Below are 18611 nucleotides of genomic sequence, written 5' to 3'. Positions count from 1 at the left end.
GTAAATCAAATCAATTTAATTTCGAGACTCAACACCAAATTGTACACGTTTAATACATATCATGTAAATAATATAATTAAAATCTATCTGATAGTGTAAATTGACTTGGGTCAACATACCTAGCAATAGTGAATAGTAAAAAGAGAGTAGCGAGACAATACACTTTATGTGAAAACTTGAAAGGGGAAAAACAAGTGTTTTTAATATGGTCGAGAAACTAACTAAATGTTCAACCCTATAAGGTCTGGAATCTCCGATTGAAGTAGTGTACGTTGAGAAAGGCAACCTCTCTCTCACTAGACATAGCGCCTTATTTACACTAAGTGGTAAAGTGAACATAATGATAATTAATACTGACATAATTTATGTGACATCTATGGATTGGACACTCAAATCGATCATAGCAAATGTAAGTTGTTGAGGGGGCTGGTGAAGTGATGGCCGAGTTAACATATCTAAAAGGGTGGTTGGGATGTCTTCTGACACGGAGGTTAGGAAGTCTTCTAATAGGGAGGTTATGAAGTCTTCTAACACAAAGGTCTGAAAATATCATGACGAGGATTCTAGGAGGTCGGGAAGTACACATGTAAATCCTCCAAGAGTTAAGAAAGTGTACTTGCAAGCTTTTTAGAGATTCGAAAATACACTTGTAAGCCACGTAAAGCAAGTAGCGTTGTCCTATAACTTTATCACCATAACACAAAAATGCTCAAATTAGATGACTCAATTGTATAATTAAATACAATGACCCAACTACATAAAAGCATAAATTCAGAACTTATTTAGCACTTTTTCTAATCTAATGTATTATAGAGACAAAGACATTTTAACAAGAAAAATGGAAAGAATAAAAATAAAATAAAATAAAATAACAGACGAGATTTTTATTAGATCAAGGATTCCAAGGGCTTAAGAAAACCTGCACTCAAGGTTAAAAATCATCTGCAAGACTTCAAAATCAAAGCCAAGGAAACTCCAAGACATAGCGCCGCCGGAGCTCCGGTCACCGGGAGGCACTACAAACTCGCCGGCTTATAAGCGACCACAGATTCCCAATTACATTCACATGTAATAAGCCCTAAATTAGCTTCCTTGTCATTGACGCTTCAAAAATTGAATCAGATTACTTTCAAATTGTGTTACATGCACCATAAATCTCGATAAGTTTAATTTTCCGGTTAAATGATCATTTGTTCCATTCATACAATTACTCTCCAGTCAAATATCATGCTAAATTCCAAAAGTCTCTTTGTTTAGCTTCTCAGTTTCTCTTTTTCGTTTTCCGTGAATGTTTCAATTCCAAGTTTATTGTGTGTTTCACCTCACAAGTTGGTCTGTGGTCTTAAATCTGGGCCATAGCTAGTGTTTAAATTTTCCTCCAAATGCTGACTAATTGTTATGCCAACATTTTACGTGAATTTTCATTGCGTGGTATGGTTATACTAGTTTGAGCTCCTGGTTTTCTCAAAATTGATCGAAGGTTGAAAATTTTTATGATACATTTGTGAACTCAGGCTTGCTAAGAGCCAGTTTAATGATTGATGATGTGTGCTGTGGTTTTTGAAATCTAGCTTATAGTGGATGAATATAACAGGGATGAGGAAGAAAACCATAGGTGTAAGTGAATGAATGTTCAGATGATGACGAGGAAAGCAAATGTCTGTGGAATATGTGAGAACCCAAATCTCCCTTCTATTTGCACTGTCTGTGTTAATTACAGGTGAGAACAGTGGGACATTAAATGAGATTATTTAATGTCTGTTATTTATGGTCCTACTGAAACTGAGTTTAAACTGTTGGAATGCAATTTATGTGCAGATTGAACGAGTATGGTACGGCTTTGAAATCGTTGAAGAGTCGGAGGGATGCATTATATGCAAGATTGAGTGAAGTGCTTGTTGCTAAGGTGTGTTTAGTTCAGGATAATGAGCTTGTGTTATGACAGATTTCTGCTGTATTGGTTGTTTGCTATATTTTTCACACCTATAACTCTATAAGGTTCATGTGTTGAACTAACTTTCAATTCCTCTGCATTTTTCTACCATTGTTATCAGTCTTAAGTATCTATAAACTTGAATTCCAACATAACATTGGTTTGATAATCTATCTCATTATTATTAGTTTATTACAGTGGGAATTATATATGTAAATTAATCACTAGAAGGATTATGTTTGTTGCTTGGTATTGAGATGGGGAAAATGGAAGAAAAAGATTTTTCAGAAAAGATGGGCCATTCATATATTAGACTTTAAGCTCTTGGCTACTTTCCCCTGTGCCAAAATTTGCCATTGTGAAATTGTGGTTGCATAAAGTATGATAAACTAATAACTTGAATTTTATGAATTTTTGACTTTTGTAAGTGAACATTTTAAATATGCTCATAAATGAGATGCTTTTGTTAAAGAACTGGATTGGATTGTAATTTGTATGTATTTGGTCTGGTCTTGTATTTATTTATTTTTAAATGCCATGATTTCTTAAAACTATCTTAATTTTATCTAATTATTAAAAAAAACGTCTTTTGATCTCATTTGTATGTAATGTCCTTTTGTTATCTGGGACTGTATTTGTAACTGATATGTTTCTTTACTTTAGTTCAGTTTTCTAGATTGTTCAGTTTCACTCTAGTCTTTATTCTCATCAGGGCAAGGCTGATGATCAACTGAGTTGGCGGGTGCTCCAAAATGAGAAGCTTGCAAGATTAAGGGAGGATCTCAGACGACGTAGAGAACAACTTTTGGAAGGTTAGTTGTCCTTTCCACAAATGATGTTTATCTTGAATAGCGAACCGATTGCTGACTGATTGTTGTGTTTACAGGGAAGACTAATATTGACAAGTTGTCTAATGATCTAAAAGTGAAGTACAATTTGCTTGAATCAACCATGAGCGTGGTATAATGCTGTATATTTTACTGTCTTTATCATTAATACTTGAATTTAATGTGGAATTCTATTAAAAATGTTTCTCTTGGGAATGGCATTGCAGCTGGAAAAAAATCGTGCAGAACAACTTGAGAAGTTCTTTCCTAATCTTATCTGCACTCAAAATCTTGGTCATGTGAGATAACAATTTTACTAAATGATTTTGTGATGATGCCTGTTTTTTCTCTTGGTATTTATTGCTTGAATATCCTTGTTACAGATGGCCATCACCTCTGAACTCCTTCATAAACAGTCTGTTGTTATTAAGCAGATATGCAAGCTGTTTCCTCAACGCCGGGTAGGTTTTAGGCAATTAAATGTACAGAATATCATGATCTATGCTATTTGTAGTGGTGTATTTATTTCAATGATGATGTGAATTTCTTTTGAAACAAGTTTCTTCGTATTGGCAATTGTGAGACTTGACTAGTGACTACTACTCTAAAACTATAATAATTTGGGAATTTTGGATTGCTGTTTCTCATCTTTACTAGTACTTTTTGGTGGGTTGATGTGGCTCTAAGATTTACTATAGTAACTTTTTAGATACTTTCACTTAATATGTGCGTCATAATTCATGAATAACTCCCTCTGCATGTGGACACAATTCCAAATAATTCATGCCAGTTTTGGAGTTGTAGATTTGATTCAGGAGAGTAACGATGTTCTACTTTCTTTGCTACCTCTTGTCTCTGTACTCTGTAGTGAATATTTGAGTGATAGAAAAGCAGAATTTCTTATTTTGATGTTCTATTTCATAACTAAATATAAGTTGAAAAAGATCTATATTTTGGGTGTGGTGTTTTTGTGTGTGTGTGTGTAATTGGGCATCTGAATCAACTAATTCAAAGTCTTAACCTACTTAATATTACAGGTTACTGTAGATTCTGAAAGAAAAGATGGATCTAATGGTCAATATGATACTATTTGTAATGCACGCTTGCCGAGAGGACTTGATCCTCATTCTGTTCTATCTGATGAGCTTTCTGCGTCTCTGGGGTAATCTTCTTTACTTGGCCTTTACATATGCAATTTCTACGGTTGCTTCCCCACTTGGTCTTCAAGCTATCTCACTTACCTTTGCCACATGAAATAGTCCTAACTTTGGATATCTATGTCAATTTGTTTTACCTGCTGCATGCTGGTTTTCGTCTTTCTACTCTCTTCCTTACAACTATGCTAATTTTTGGACTGGTGGGTTGGAGGCTTAGGCGTGAAACCAAATGTGTTTAGTATAGAGCGACTGAATTAATCTTTATGATTTTATGCAGTGTTTTTCACATCTATTTGCAAACATTTGAGTTTATGCTACATTAAACATTAATTACTCAGCTAAATGAATATTAATCTTGTGCTTTACTGCAAACAGTGTTTTTTATGTTACAATCACGTGTGTCTTAAAATACTCCGGTCCAAAATACTTTCCTTGGCTTTTATTTGGTGGCTGGGTGCCCCTGCCCAGGGGAGAGAGAGAGAGGGCGGGGATGTTGCTTGTAGTTGTTTAGGTAGGTTGCTATATTCACATCAAAATCAAGTGACCCTGAAAACACCATCATCTGTACTTGTGTTATCAGTTTCACCTTGTTTTAAATGATGATGGGTTTTACTAATTGGCAATATCTCATGTGTTCAACCAGATACATGGTGCAACTGTTGAATCTTATAGTTCGTAATGTATGTGCCCCTGCACTTCATAACTCGGGGTTTGCGGTAAGTTTCCAGTCTTTCAGACTTTTGTAACACCAATGTCTCTGCAGCTTTGTTGGTGAAATACAGCAACTTTGTGTTCTTGTATCAGGGTTCATGCTCTCGAATATGGCAGCGAGATTCTTATTGGGATGCACGCCCATCGTCTAGAAGGTTTCCAGTTATACAACAAATTTTGCCCTGTTCATTTGCCTATTTACTTACCTTATTTCATGTGCTGCAGTGGTGAATACCCTCTTTTTATTCCTCGCCAAATTTTTTGCTCTACTGGTGGAGAAGCTTCGTGGTCTGAAAAAAGCTCAAGTAACTTTGGTGTGGCTTCTATGGAGTCTGATAGGAAGGCTCGCTTGGATTCTTCTGCTAGCAGCAGTTTCAATTATTCTTCTGCTTCACCACACTCACTTGAAGCACACAAGGAGTTGCAGAAAGGGATAGCACTTCTCAAGAAAAGTGTTGCTTGCGTAACAACATACTGTTATAACATATTATGCCTAGATGTTCCTGCAGAGGCTTCTACTTTTGAAGCATTTGCAAGGTTGTTGACTACCCTTTCTTCTTCCAAGGAAGCCCGATCTGTATTTTCTTTAAAAATGGCTTGTTCAGGGTATAATCTCCTTTTCTACTATCTTTGTTTTGTGTTTACAATAAAGGGCTTGTGGATATTGTCCTGAGAATGAAATTGATTTCTTATGCAGGTCATCCAAGCAAGTCCAACAATTCAGCAGATCTGTGTGGGATGTAAATTCATTAGTTTCCTCAAGTGCTTTGATAGAAAGTGTGCATGCGTTGCAAGCACAAGTAAGTAGCAAAAATCTGTTTTGTGCATTGTTTTAAAGTTAGTCTAAGTTGCACAGTCATCTAATTCTATTCAATTAGTTGAAGTAGTTTCTGTTTTCAACCACGTATGTGGAGTTATGATTTATTGGCTGTGGTAGTTTTTTTCTCATTTTTTGCTGTATGAAAAAATTGAACTCATCTTGAATATTCTTGATCATCATAGGCACCCAAAAATCACAAGCGGAGAACTACACATTAGATTTCTCGTGCTCTCGTCATCTATGAACACACAAGTTTAACACAAGGATTTGACCTTAGCATAGAATTTATTTGCAGGATTGTTGGTCTTCTTTTGAGTAATTTTTGGACCAACATTGTTTTGAACAATCCTATGCCCCGCCATTACATTTTGCTTGGCAGACTATGTCACTGCAGGTTAAATAAAATATATTGCAGTTAATAATGTGTTCTCTCTCTAATCTTGCAGAGAAACGTATTTGACCATAATCTTCCAAGTTCTACAGCCAGTTTGCTTTACGCCAATGAAATATCCGACCTAGGAAGGAACGAAAATTTAATCGAGGGTTGGGATCTAATCGAGCACCCCACTTTTCCTCCTCCGCCTTCACAAACCGAAGATGTTGAGCATTGGACTCGGGCCATGTTCATTGACGCAACGAAAAAGTGACTTCATAGCTTCATCGCTGACTGCCCTTCAATTCCTGTAAATACAAGTAGTACAATGCACATAGAAGAAGCTAGCATCTCCGTGCATTAAATGTATCCTAGTATTCAGTTTCTTTATGCTTTGGTTTCTCTCTGTGATTTACAATGCTGAACAGGAAAATGTAAATTTGTTTGTGTTTCTGTTCAAGACTGAAGAAATTAGTGTTGAGAAGAATGAGAATCTTGTGAATGAAGTAATTAGTGTTGAGAAAAACAACAAGTAGGAAGTGAAGCAGTAGTAGTACTTTATAGGAGTGATTAAAAGTGAGATGATTGTTTGCTCAATTGGCTTAAAAGTCAATTTAAGCCTCAGAGGTTCTCTAAACACACTCTTCAAATCAAATGAAAAATCTAAACAGAAACATCTTTCATAGTTGTCACATTACGAGCTTAAAGCCTTGAGAATTAGTCATGTTGCTCCTTCACTTCACTTCTTTCTCTTCTTTGGGGGCTGGAGAGTCTCCTCTTCGTCTTCATCATCTTCGTCCTCGTTCTCCTCCTCGTCCTCGTGCTCCTGTTCCGCAGCTTCCTCCTCCCCGTCTTCGCCCTCGTCCTCATCATCGTTATCTTCATCTTCTTCATTGTCATCATCGTCATTGTTGTTGTGTCCTTCGCCTTCACCATCATCCCCGTCTTCCTCTTCTCCATTCTCCCCGCTCTTGCCCCCCTCCCCACCCGGGCTGCTCTTTCCATTCTCATTGCTGTTGTTGGCATTGTTCACCTGAGCTTCTCCGTCGGAGAATTCACCCTCACCATCGGCAAATCCACCACCCCCATTCTCATCATCGTCGTCTCCCTCAGCGTCAACCGCTTTCGGCTGGCCGTTCATGCTATGATCTCCTTTCCCCTTGGCTTCCCTTGTCGATCTCATTAGGTCCTGAAAAATCATTACATTTATATTTAACTTATCACATAAGACGTATTTAACTTACTACTGTACTGATATCTGTATTTCGTAAGATAGTTATAACTCAAACATAGTCAACTACACAAATTGTCGTTAAACAAAGTTAAAAAAAAAAAAAATCGTTAAGTACACTAGTCATCAGTTTGTGGGATCGAGTCCCAAAAAAAAACATTATCCAGTTAGTCCGCATGATACAAAGTAGTTAATGGAAAGAGATTCTCCAACAGCACAGATACTGTTTCCCATCCTCCTTTCCAAACTTAGAGATTGATTGGTGATTAACACGTTAATCATTTTCTAAATCAAAGATTAAGCTCGTTCTCTACTTTAAGTGTACGTTATAATAATGGAATCTAACAATTGATTAGTAATTAACTAATTAATCAAAACGTAAAGATGAAGTTTCAACTCCTCCTCGTTTTATTCGGCGATAGTGGCAGTCTATATTATTCCTGGCTGGGGCCCACCATCCTACCAACCCGGAACCATATGCGCATAAAAATCCAAATTTATTTTCGTTTTGAGTTCCGAGGAGGGTAAACCCATGAGGCGCACGTTAGCTCAGGGACCAAACATCATCTTCCCCCACCAAATAATGATACATCATCAAAAGTACTTCTGATGAGCTAAAAAATTAGCGTCAATTTATTTTTTAAAAAAACATTTAAAACCAAAAAAATGTAATTTTATGAATATCCAAACACGAAAAAGCAAATTTTCATAAGTAACAAAAAAGACAACAAATTATAGACATAAATTAACCTTAATCAAATATAAAATAAAATTTTAATTTTAATTCTCAATAACACATAAAAGTATTAGGAAATTTTTTATAGTAATATAAAGTAAGATCTTTAACTCCGATTCTCAAAATAAACAAACAAATAAAACAATACAAAAATTTAAACTGAGATTTAAGCAGGGTGGGAAGAGGCTTACTTGAAGCAAGTAAAGGGGGGTAGCGTTGACCGCGAAAAACGAGCCAAGGAGACAAGGGCGAGAGTGCGCGGCGCACGTTAGCAAATCATGGTTAACCATCACTTCCATCTGTACGGTCCCGACACCTGCCATCATCAAACACAGATTTGACCGTTAATTCACCTCCGACTCTCCGAGTCCACGTACAAGAAATTTACCATTTTACATTATCCACAACATCATTAACGGTCCATATCCAAACAAAAACCTTAAAAATTTTCTCAGTTTTTTTTTTTAAATAAAAATAAAAATAAAAATTCTAAAGCTGCTGAAAAAGGTTCTGAGATCTGATAAAAATTAACCAAAAAAGACAGGAAAATATATAAAAATAAATAAAATAAAATGAGATGTATACAGAGAGAGAGAGAGAGAAAGGTGGCTCTGCAAAAGGAGAAGTTTTCAGAAAATACGAGGAAGACAAGAGAAAGGAGCTGTTGGAAAAACCAAAGACCGTGAAAGTGAAAAGGAAAGCGAGAGAAAAGCTGAGAAATTGAGAGAGAGAGACGAACCTGTTGCAGGCGGAGATGAGAAGGAAGAAAGCGGCGGCTGAGAAAACAAAATCTTTAAGACAGAGAGGAGAGGAGAGGGAGGTTTTCAGGTCTGTGCTTTGCAGACTGGTTTTGGTATTCAATCAAGCTAAGGGTGTTGCATTCTTGGCCGTCGGATCATAATCCCAAAGAATACAATACCGAATCTAATACTTTGTTCCTACTGCCGCTCCCCGCTGCTTCTAGTTGGGACTAAGTAACAAGTCGTTGCTAGAGTTGACCAACTATCTCCCTGCCCCCCCACCCTCCAAAATATATCAATAATTTTACCCTACCCTACCATTTTTTATGAGACTTACTTATATATTGACCCTTTTCCATTAATTTATTTTGAGGTCTTTTATCGATTAAGATTACGAAATGAGTTTTATCCAAAAAAAAAAAAAATTTGCATTTTAGATATGATGGCAAGTATTTTTTGTAAATGAAAGATATGATATGCATGATTGTAATATAAGAGAAAAGGAAAGCTTATTACACAGGAGAATTTAGGATTTTGATGTGGTATTGTCATTTTCTGACGTTAACCATGGTTAGTAGGTTCCCCCAGTCGATCTCTTTCGTCAGTACGCTGTGTTTGGCAAACAATAATATCCATTTTCTCGATTTTGATACCATCAAACAAACTAAAATATATGCTTACTAGGTTGCATGATCGAACAAACATGCACATGGCCTGGTGGGGAATAATTTATACAAATGTCAGAAGTTTAATTCCAGATAACTATATATATATATATATATGATGCATGAAAATCACATTATATATATTGATTATGGGATAAATATTTTTATATTACTCCGTATATATTTCATCACTTACTTTATTATAATTATAAATTAATTCATTATCTTATCTTTCGACTATGGGTAAGAATCTTATGAAATGACCTAATTGCCTTCTTGATCTTGTAATAGATCCATCCTTGCACCGACTTTGTAGTTTGTTTCTCTTCTGTATAAGAATAGTGTTATTTGTATACTTCAATACTAATTTGACTTCACTCTATTTATATGACCAGACCGATGGGAGAATGTAAAAATTTAAATTTTATAAATAATATTGTTTTTTTTTTGAATACTACTAACTCTATTACACTGCAGTATCTACTCATAACTACTTTCTCAACCTATTGAAGCACAAGAGTCACTCCACTGAGGCTCGAATCCACCACCTCCCGTATAAAGGGAAGGGTCTGATGCCACTGGACTCCAAGGTCCTTGGCATATAAATAATATTGTTCATCAGTTGATCTGCAATTCTGCACAATGACGCTTCATAGTTCACAAAGAAAAACTCTATTTGTGGGCTGGAATTTGAACAAGTGCTAAAATACTGGGCTTCGTGGGCTAAACAATGGACTAATTCTTTAGATAAATGGGCTTTGTTGATTAGGCCTAACTAAATTAGAAACCCATTAAGTTGGGCCTGCATATTGTATTTAATGACAGGAGACTAGGAGAGAGTAGTCATAGTCTATTATGAAGCCACCTCGGTAAGTATTATATTTTCCTTGAGCTGTTTTTATATATATTTTTAATAATAAGTTGAAATGGTTAAGCAGGACTTGAAGGACTATGTCTAACATCCTATCATCACAAATTGTTACTTAAATATAAAGGAATAAAGTTACATATTTACTATTAACTAGAACTTTCGACGTAGTAATAATTGTTTAATTTGACAATTAGTATTAAATATTAAGAAATGTATTATTGCATTATTGGGTGTAGTGATAAATGTTTGATCATAACATAAATTTTTACCTCCCGACAATTCTAGAATGAAGAGCCAATTATTGCATCTAAAAGCAAGTCCAATAGTTGAAAATAAATGACAAATTTTTCAACACCAAGGAGAGAGAAAGAGAGGAGGGGTGGGGGTAGGGGGAACAAGCAAAAAAAATTATTTAATTGATTTTAACATGTCTACTGCAGGACCTACATAAAAAAAAAACCCTCAATATAGTAAATCAGTAAATCTAATTTTACTCTCCCCTACATTCTCTTTCCTCCACTAAAAAAAAATACACACAAAAAGTCAAAAATCTCCTCTAAAATAACTATTGGGGTCACTCCAAATATAGTATGAACAAATTTATAACAACCGGCTAAAATAAATAAACTCTTAATTGAATATTTTATTTTATTAATTAATACATAATCTTCCAAAAACAAAAGCCTCATTCAAACCTAACGTCACTTGGGCGGTGGTAGTAGTCAATTTTGAGCCTTATAAAATGGAGGCCAGATTTCAAGTGAAAGACACATGCAATTCGATTAATGTCTTTAATTTAATTAATTTGCATATATATATAGTCCTCATCACATTTTTCTTTAGAGGCCACTCCAATGATGTATGTTGATTCAGACTATATATTGAAGTTAGCAGAGTGGAGGATTTCATCAACCATCATTCAAACTGCATAATATACCTGATGTGTATATGTTGCACGTGAAATTATTAATTTTATTTTTTTCTTGGTAAAATAGATATGCCAATTCAATCGTAATTAAAATTATATTTCAATAACTAATAATTCAAAAGAATTTAAATCTTCTTGATTAAATTGTACGTGGTTCCAATATGACCATTCAAATTGTGCAATGGCGCACACCCCATCATATATAGCCCACATCGCCATATTAATTAAGGGGTTTGAATCAACTAAAAAAAGTTGCAAGAACATAGTATATTTACTTACGGTAAAGTACATACTCGCTCTTTGTATTTAATTATGCAAAAGTAGCTATCTGCTACTATTTGAAAGCGTGTTTTACCTCTAACTAACTGAAACCGAAAGAGCTAATAGGATGCTGTTATAGGGAGCCGCACATGGAACCTTGCGTTTATAAAAACAGTCAAACCAACTGGCTATGTAATGATACTCATTGAATATTATTATTGTATTGCATGTTTCCCTACCCATATTTAACCCATTTATTTATTTATTTTGACAATTGAAATATACATTTACGTCCATCATTATTTAACGAAATAGTCAATCTTATAATAAATTATTACATTTTCAATCTTTTTTTTACCGGAATGTAAAATATTATATTGTGATTGATCATTTTATATATTGGCAAGTTATTAAAAAGGTGATAATGCATGCATGCATTATTCCCACTTATGTTTTACGTAGCAATTATTATCTGCATTAACCAAAGGATTACGTATTTAATTTGGAAATCACAAGTTGCCATTTCTTTTCTTCTTTTTTCTCATCATCAGTCATCACTCTCCTTAGCTTTGTTATCTTCAATTCCCTTTTCTTTTGGCGTGTTATGCTAATCTGATATACAAACTTTTCTCCATCACCAAAGCTCCTTTAGGGAATACAATATAATAAAAATAAAAACAAAAAATAATAATAATAGAAAATTAAAAAAAAATAATAATAATAAAAAAGCTCCTTTTGACAGTGCAACACCTCAAAGGCCAAACATCTAGTTAATGCAAAGCATATACTAAAGCTTTTTTTGCCATATCATGACATAGAAAGTATCATGTGTGTATCAGCAATATATTATTTACACAACACGTACTATACTTCTATTCTATATTTAGATACATAGTACTCCCACTATTTTTTTCAAAAAAAAAAAAAAATTAAATTGTGTCTATGTGTACTCTGATGTTTTCTTCAAGAAAAAGAAGTCCAATTATATTGGATGGCTTAAAATATATTATCAAAAATAAGGTGCACGTGATGGGCCTTTAGATTTACGAGTCAGCATATATATAACTAACAAATTGGCCAATAGTTTGTTTACTACTTCTAGATATTTAGAAGATTGGATGATATTCTTGACGTTAAAATTAAAGATTCAATGCAAAGTGGGTGTCACGATGAGTTTGGTAGCTGAGCTAGCTGTGGGTCTTTTATTATACCCTCTCACTAGATTGGACCAGAGCTATAGGAAGGTAAAGATGGAGAGTGATTCACTGGTTTTTGTTAGTTGAAAAGATAAACACTAATTGTTCAGGATAGAAATTGAATGTCAATCTTAGTCTAAATCTGATGAGTTGGCCTGATAAAATTGAAAAATTTTAAGATTAGACTTGAAATATTTTAGTCCCATAAAAAAATAATTAAGCCCGATAAGCTAGTCTGCAATCATTATTGCATGGACCATGGTCCACACAGCTGTGTGGACCAAAAATAAAAAGTACATTATTTTTGTATTGAAGGTACATTATTTTTATACTGTAGATATATTATTTTAGGGTACATTATTTTTGTACTGAAGGTACATTATTTGATATATACTATTAAATAATGTACCTACAGTACAAAAATAATGTACCTTCAGTACAAAAATAATGTACTTTTTATTTTTGGTCCACACAGCTGTGGACCCAATCGACATCCCTACTTTAGGGTAGGAGCGGTGGGATCCTCGGAATTAGGGTTGGGCTGCAATTATTTAGTAGAGCTATGGTGAGGTGATGAGTATGTAGGAAATGGAGTTGCATTGTCCGCACGTGCTTAGTTCACTGGTTTAGTAGGCATCATTTGGAACGGAAGAAGAGATCAATGTCCAAATTTCGACAGTGACAGTGTAGGGATTATGCTGCCTAAGGTGGACAGATCCCTTATGCACACGAGTATTTGGCCCTGCTGAGCCATTGAGTCACTGTAATTTACATTCTCCCAAATGCTCTCTTCACTCTCTTGGACCGGGTGTGAGGGAGCCTTTGGGATTGGAGATTCAACCTTTTGGGTGAAGGAAATAATGGAGTTGCGTTTGTTCAACATGTCCGTAGAAGAGGCACATAACTGTTGCGCAAATTAAATTAAAAGGCTAATTAATTATAGGTACTTTCTGTAACTAAGCCTTTGTATCTTTGATCAACCTCCAGTGGGGTACATCTAATGGCGGACTATATATGATGGAGTTATGTGACCTCCTTTTCTTTGATTCAATTCTTTTTTCTTTCATTTCCACTATTGGATCAGAAAAAAATAGAGGATTCAATTCGAGTATTATTATCAAAATATATAATGTTGGATTTGGATATATATAAATATATAATAATACTTAGCTTGTTAATGGAGTAAAAAAGTACTAAAGTATGACTATCTGTTTAAAGAATAAAGGTTTAATTTACTGAAAAAAAATTCAAAAGTTTTATCAATCAAATACTAATTAATATACATATTATTAATTTATCTAAGATGAGGATTAGCTAACCATTCGATAACACGCGCCATGTGATCGAGTATTTGATAAAATACTTCGCACTCATAGCATGCCTTTTACTAGCGGTTACGAGCTTTCTCTGTAAATTAAAGTATTTGATAAAATTTATAGATAATATCTAATATAAGGTTTTAAATGAGCTTATCTAATACACATCATGTATATATGTAGCGTCTGTATGTATATATACATGGTCTTTATGAGTCATTGTAACCCAGATTTAGGCAATTATGCTGTCCAGTTATTACATGCACGACAGGGAAGTTGCAAACACCTTTTTTTAAGTATAAGGGGATCGAAAAAAAGAAAAAAAATTACATGAATCTAAACCACAACGTACCAAGAAGATCCAAATGTAAATAGGTCGAAACCCTAATACCCTATGTTTGTGGCTGCATGAACCGACAGGCTTACGATCCCATTCATTAACTTTTCGGAGCAAAATTGAAATGTGCTTTCATTTCATCATCGTCATTAACTGATCTTTCCAAAAGCTTGGATAGTTGGCCAAAAGAAAATGGACGTTACGTTGCATGCATGCTTTCTTCCCTGGCCTTCTCGTATAGGAAGAGTCACACAATAATATAAATATATAAATAAATATAAAGTTTGAATTCTTCTCCAAATAGTGCATACTGAACTTCTGAGCTAATTAAACTCATGTGGGCTATACATATAAGAGTAATTTTTTTTTTGAGTACTATTGACTCTGTTACAATGTAGATGTTCATACTGAGGCTCGAACCCACCCCTCTCATGTGGGGCCAATTGTAATGTTAATCTTTTTCCCTTTTTTTTTTTTTCTCTCCCATCTTTTTCTCCCTCATCTCTCATACTTGGCCTACAAAAAACCCCCCAAAAAATCATCACAAATGAGGTTGCTCTAAATTTGAATTCTAAACTTAAAGGGCCTCTCACCATTCTTGTTTGGACGATCTATGTATGAGATAAATTGCGAAATGTGCCTCTAGTAGCCAACATAAACCCAAATGTTTGTACACTATGAGTCTTGGTAGGATTCAAACCCTAAATCATGTACTTTGTAGATGTTAGTAAAACAAAAGTGCAGTGTATGAATTTATTTTTGGTTGGTTGATAATAAATTAAATTGTATTATGGGATTTGTCACACCATTTTTTTTAATTAAGAGAAACTAAAAAAATATAATATAATAATACATAGATACATAAATTTGGTAAATATTATATGTTTGCACTCAATCAAATCTTCCAATATCAACAGTCAATCATTGTGGCCCTTTTAATAAAAGATTAAAAGTAGTTTCCAATTCCTCTATATGTCTTTCCATCTTCTTGTACATAATTGAAAATGTCCCTACGGCCATGCATGCATGCACTATAAATTTAAAAGTAGTTGTATCTCAAGATAAATTAATTATTTAAAAACAAAATATTCATCCAAAGCGTTGCATGACGCCACTGATGATTTAATTTGGTCTGAATTATTGTTGGTATGTGAATAATTTTACTTTAATTAATATATTATATTAATAGAGGATTTCTAATTAATGTGCCTATCAATATTTATACATTTTATAGCGATATAATTTACATAGACATAGTAATACTGATATTTACCTTTTTTTTTTTTTGAAATCTACTGATATTTACCTTATTACACTAAATATTATAAGGACAAGTGTTGACATTATAATATACGTACGTAGTATATGATATATTGTATGTAGGGGTCAAGTTTTTGTGCAAACAGTGCTTCTTGTGTGGCCGTGCGGTCACGCACCATTAGGTACGCATAAATGCATCATAAAGTGTTCGAAAATGTATCATTAGGTGTGGTGTATTTTTTTGGTGTGTGGTGCATTGGTGCATTTCACTGTAGTGCGTTTCCGAACACTATGTGGTGCATTGTATATGTAGTACAAAAAGTTATCAGATCAATATCAATTGGTACTGTAAAAATTAAATTCCTTATATTAATATACTATGCAGTCTGTACATCTATAGATAGCTTGGCTTTCTGTTGGGTCCATAAATAAGGCAAGGACATCTTTACCTAATGGTAGGAGGGATTCAATGTCAAGTTAGGCATTCAAATGTCAGTTTACACCAAACGATCCACGTACAATTTCTTATAAAATATGATGCGTAACGGAAGCTCTAAAGTAGAGCCGTCAAAACGGGCTTAGCCCGTCCCGCCCCGCCAAAAGGGCGGGGCGGGCTCTAATTTTTTGAGCCCGTTTTAAGGCGGGCTTTTTAGCCCGCTCCCGCCTAACCCGCGGGCTTGGCGGGGCGGGCTTGGCGGGCCGGCGGGGGCCCGCCAAATGTATAATAAAAAATTATTAAAATAAATAAATACTACAATAGTAAATCTATAACATTTAATATGTCTTTTCATCTTGATTATATTACTAACATTAGTGTGTGTGTAATATATATATACACCCTTTTATATAATTAATGTAATAGTAATTGAATTTTGGTTTACAGTGTAAACTGTAAATCAAAATTCAATATATAATTACATTGAATTTTATAAACTAATTATATAATTATATAATTATATTAGTTTTCAATCTATAAATTAATACACTAATTATAATAGACGGAGTATAAACTGTAAACTAACACTATATAATTATAATATATAGTTAACTGTACTGTAAACTAATACAATAATTAATATATATATATGTATAATCAAGTTCAAAACATTAGTAAATTATATAAATGATTTGTTATTAACTTATGGATTAACACTTATTTATTAGTCATTATTGTGTTTAAAAAATTACAAATACATTACTATATGTTTAAATTATCCAAATTATTTTAGTATACACTTACTACATTTTTATATTAATTTTTATTTAAATTTAAAACTTTTAAAATTTGGCGGGCCCCGCCAAGGCCCGCGGGCTTAAGGCGGGGCGGGTTGCCTCTACTTAGGCCCGCTTTTTGGCGGGCTTTTTAGCCCGCCCCGCCACAAAGGCGGGCTTTGACGGGCTTTGGCGGGGCGGGGCCCGCCAGCCCGCATTGACAGCTCTACTCTAAAGTGTAGCGTTTTCTGTTTTAGAAATATTTCGTCTCCAAAAATATTTAAAGAAATGCATTTGCAAAACATTTTCGCTATTCGTGAAATTTAAGAACATTTTAAATTTTGGATATAATATATTTTGTTTATCATTTTAATTAAACGATATAATGTTTAACTATTTAGTAATAATTTAGTGTAATACTTTTAAAGTGTTATTTATTAGTGTTATACCTTTCATGAAACTAATTAATAATACTCCATCCATCCATTTTGTTTTTTTCGATTTATTTTACGGACTTGATTTAAGTTTTACAATTCAAATTCGATATACAAATAAATTAATAATTGTATTCAAGTTTGGTTAATTGGCTTATAAAAAGATGAGGTATGGGTTAATCTGGTTATGATAGGGAAAATGGAAGAGGGGCATAAACCAAAAATAAAATAAAATAAATAAATAAGAGAAAAATGTTTCCCCTAGAGAAGATATATTGTGTATGCATGGGTAATGGGTTTTATTGCAATGTTGCTCATATAATTGAAGCACTTTTATTGGTCAAGAAAGAAAAAGAAAAAGGCTGTATCATGAATGAGTCTATTATCAATTTATCATTAATACCACATTTAGGTTTAACTTTTACTTTAATAGTTCCAAAAAAAAAAAAATAGATTCAACATATACATGCTGATTATTTCAATCATTTTTATTAAGTTTTTAGTGGTGCAAAAGTTAAAATAAGGTAAGCTTTAATAATGTTGGTAGCTATAAAATGAGAGTAGTTCATCAATTTAAATTACTTCACAGAGATGCATCTCGCAATTTATTTTAATATAAGATAAGAACTCATTTTATATAGTAGGGCGGGGCGGGCTCTAATTTTTTGAGCCCGTTTTAAGGCGGGCTTTTTAGCCCGCTCCCGCCTAACCCGCGGGCTTGGCGGGGCGGGCTTGGCGGGCCGGCGGGGGCCCGCCAAATGTATAATAAAAAATTATTAAAATAAATAAATACTACAATAGTAAATCTATAACATTTAATATGTCTTTTCATCTTGATTATATTACTAACATTAGTGTGTGTGTAATATATATATACACCCTTTTATATAATTAATGTAATAGTAATTGAATTTTGGTTTACAGTGTAAACTGTAAATCAAAATTCAATATATAATTACATTGAATTTTATAAACTAATTATATTAAAATTGAGTTCTTATCTTATATTAAAATAAATTGCGAGATGCATCTCTGTGAAGTAATTTAAATTGATGAACTACTCTCATTTTATAGCTACCAACATTATTAAAGCTTACCTTATTTTAACTTTTGCACCACTAAAACTTAATAAAAATGATTGAAATAATTAGCATGTATATGTTGAATCTATTTTTTTTTTTTGGAACTATTAAAGGAACTATTTAAAATTGAGTTCTTATCTTATATTAAAATAAATTGCGAGATGCATCTCTGTGAAGTAATTTAAATTGATGAACTACTCTCATTTTATAGCTACCAACATTATTAAAGCTTACCTTATTTTAACTTTTGCACCACTAAAACTTAATAAAAATGATTGAAATAATTAGCATGTATATGTTGAATCTATTTTTTTTTTTTTGGAACTATTAAAGTAAAAGTTAAACCTAAATGTGGTATTAATGATAAATTGATAATAGACTCATTCATGATACAGCCTTTTTCTTTTTCTTTCTTGACCAATAAAAGTGCTTCAATTATATGAGCAACATTGCAATAAAACCCATTACCCATGCATACACAATATATCTTCTCTAGGGGAAACATTTTTCTCTTATTTATT

General features: G+C 33.6%; 1 protein-coding gene across 1 annotated transcript; it reads left to right on the top strand.

The window, feature by feature from the left end:
- Nucleotides 1–901: 901 nt before the first annotated feature.
- On the top strand, nt 902–6308 carry LOC116026262. Its single transcript, XM_031267748.1, has 13 exons — nt 902–1068; nt 1595–1720; nt 1819–1906; nt 2646–2745; nt 2820–2893; nt 2988–3059; nt 3144–3221; nt 3798–3922; nt 4561–4633; nt 4722–4783; nt 4854–5234; nt 5326–5428; nt 5895–6308. Exons 2-13 carry the CDS (start codon nt 1626–1628, stop codon nt 6093–6095), a joined length of 1452 nt encoding a protein of 483 aa, XP_031123608.1. The 5' UTR covers nt 902–1068; nt 1595–1625; the 3' UTR covers nt 6096–6308.
- The last annotated feature ends 12303 nt before the right edge of the window (nt 6309–18611 follow it).

The sequence above is a fragment of the Ipomoea triloba genome, chromosome 1, assembly GCF_003576645.1.
Source record: "Ipomoea triloba cultivar NCNSP0323 chromosome 1, ASM357664v1".
NCBI lineage: Eukaryota > Viridiplantae > Streptophyta > Magnoliopsida > Solanales > Convolvulaceae > Ipomoea > Ipomoea triloba.
The sequence above is the reverse complement of the archived record's forward strand: the minus strand, read 5'-3'. Positions and strand labels throughout refer to the sequence as shown.

What these genes read in the sequence shown, in the direction of transcription:
- LOC116026262 (XM_031267748.1), top strand. Translation starts at nt 1,626, where the DNA reads ATGAATGTTCAGATGATGACGAGGAAAGCAAATGTCTGTGGAATATGT. An exon ending in TAGAGAACAACTTTTGGAAG is followed by an intron (nt 2,746 to 2,819) that starts GTTAGTTGTCCT and finishes TTGTGTTTACAG; the next exon opens with GGAAGACTAATATTGACAAG. An exon ending in TTGAATCAACCATGAGCGTG is followed by an intron (nt 2,894 to 2,987) that starts GTATAATGCTGT and finishes ATGGCATTGCAG; the next exon opens with CTGGAAAAAAATCGTGCAGA.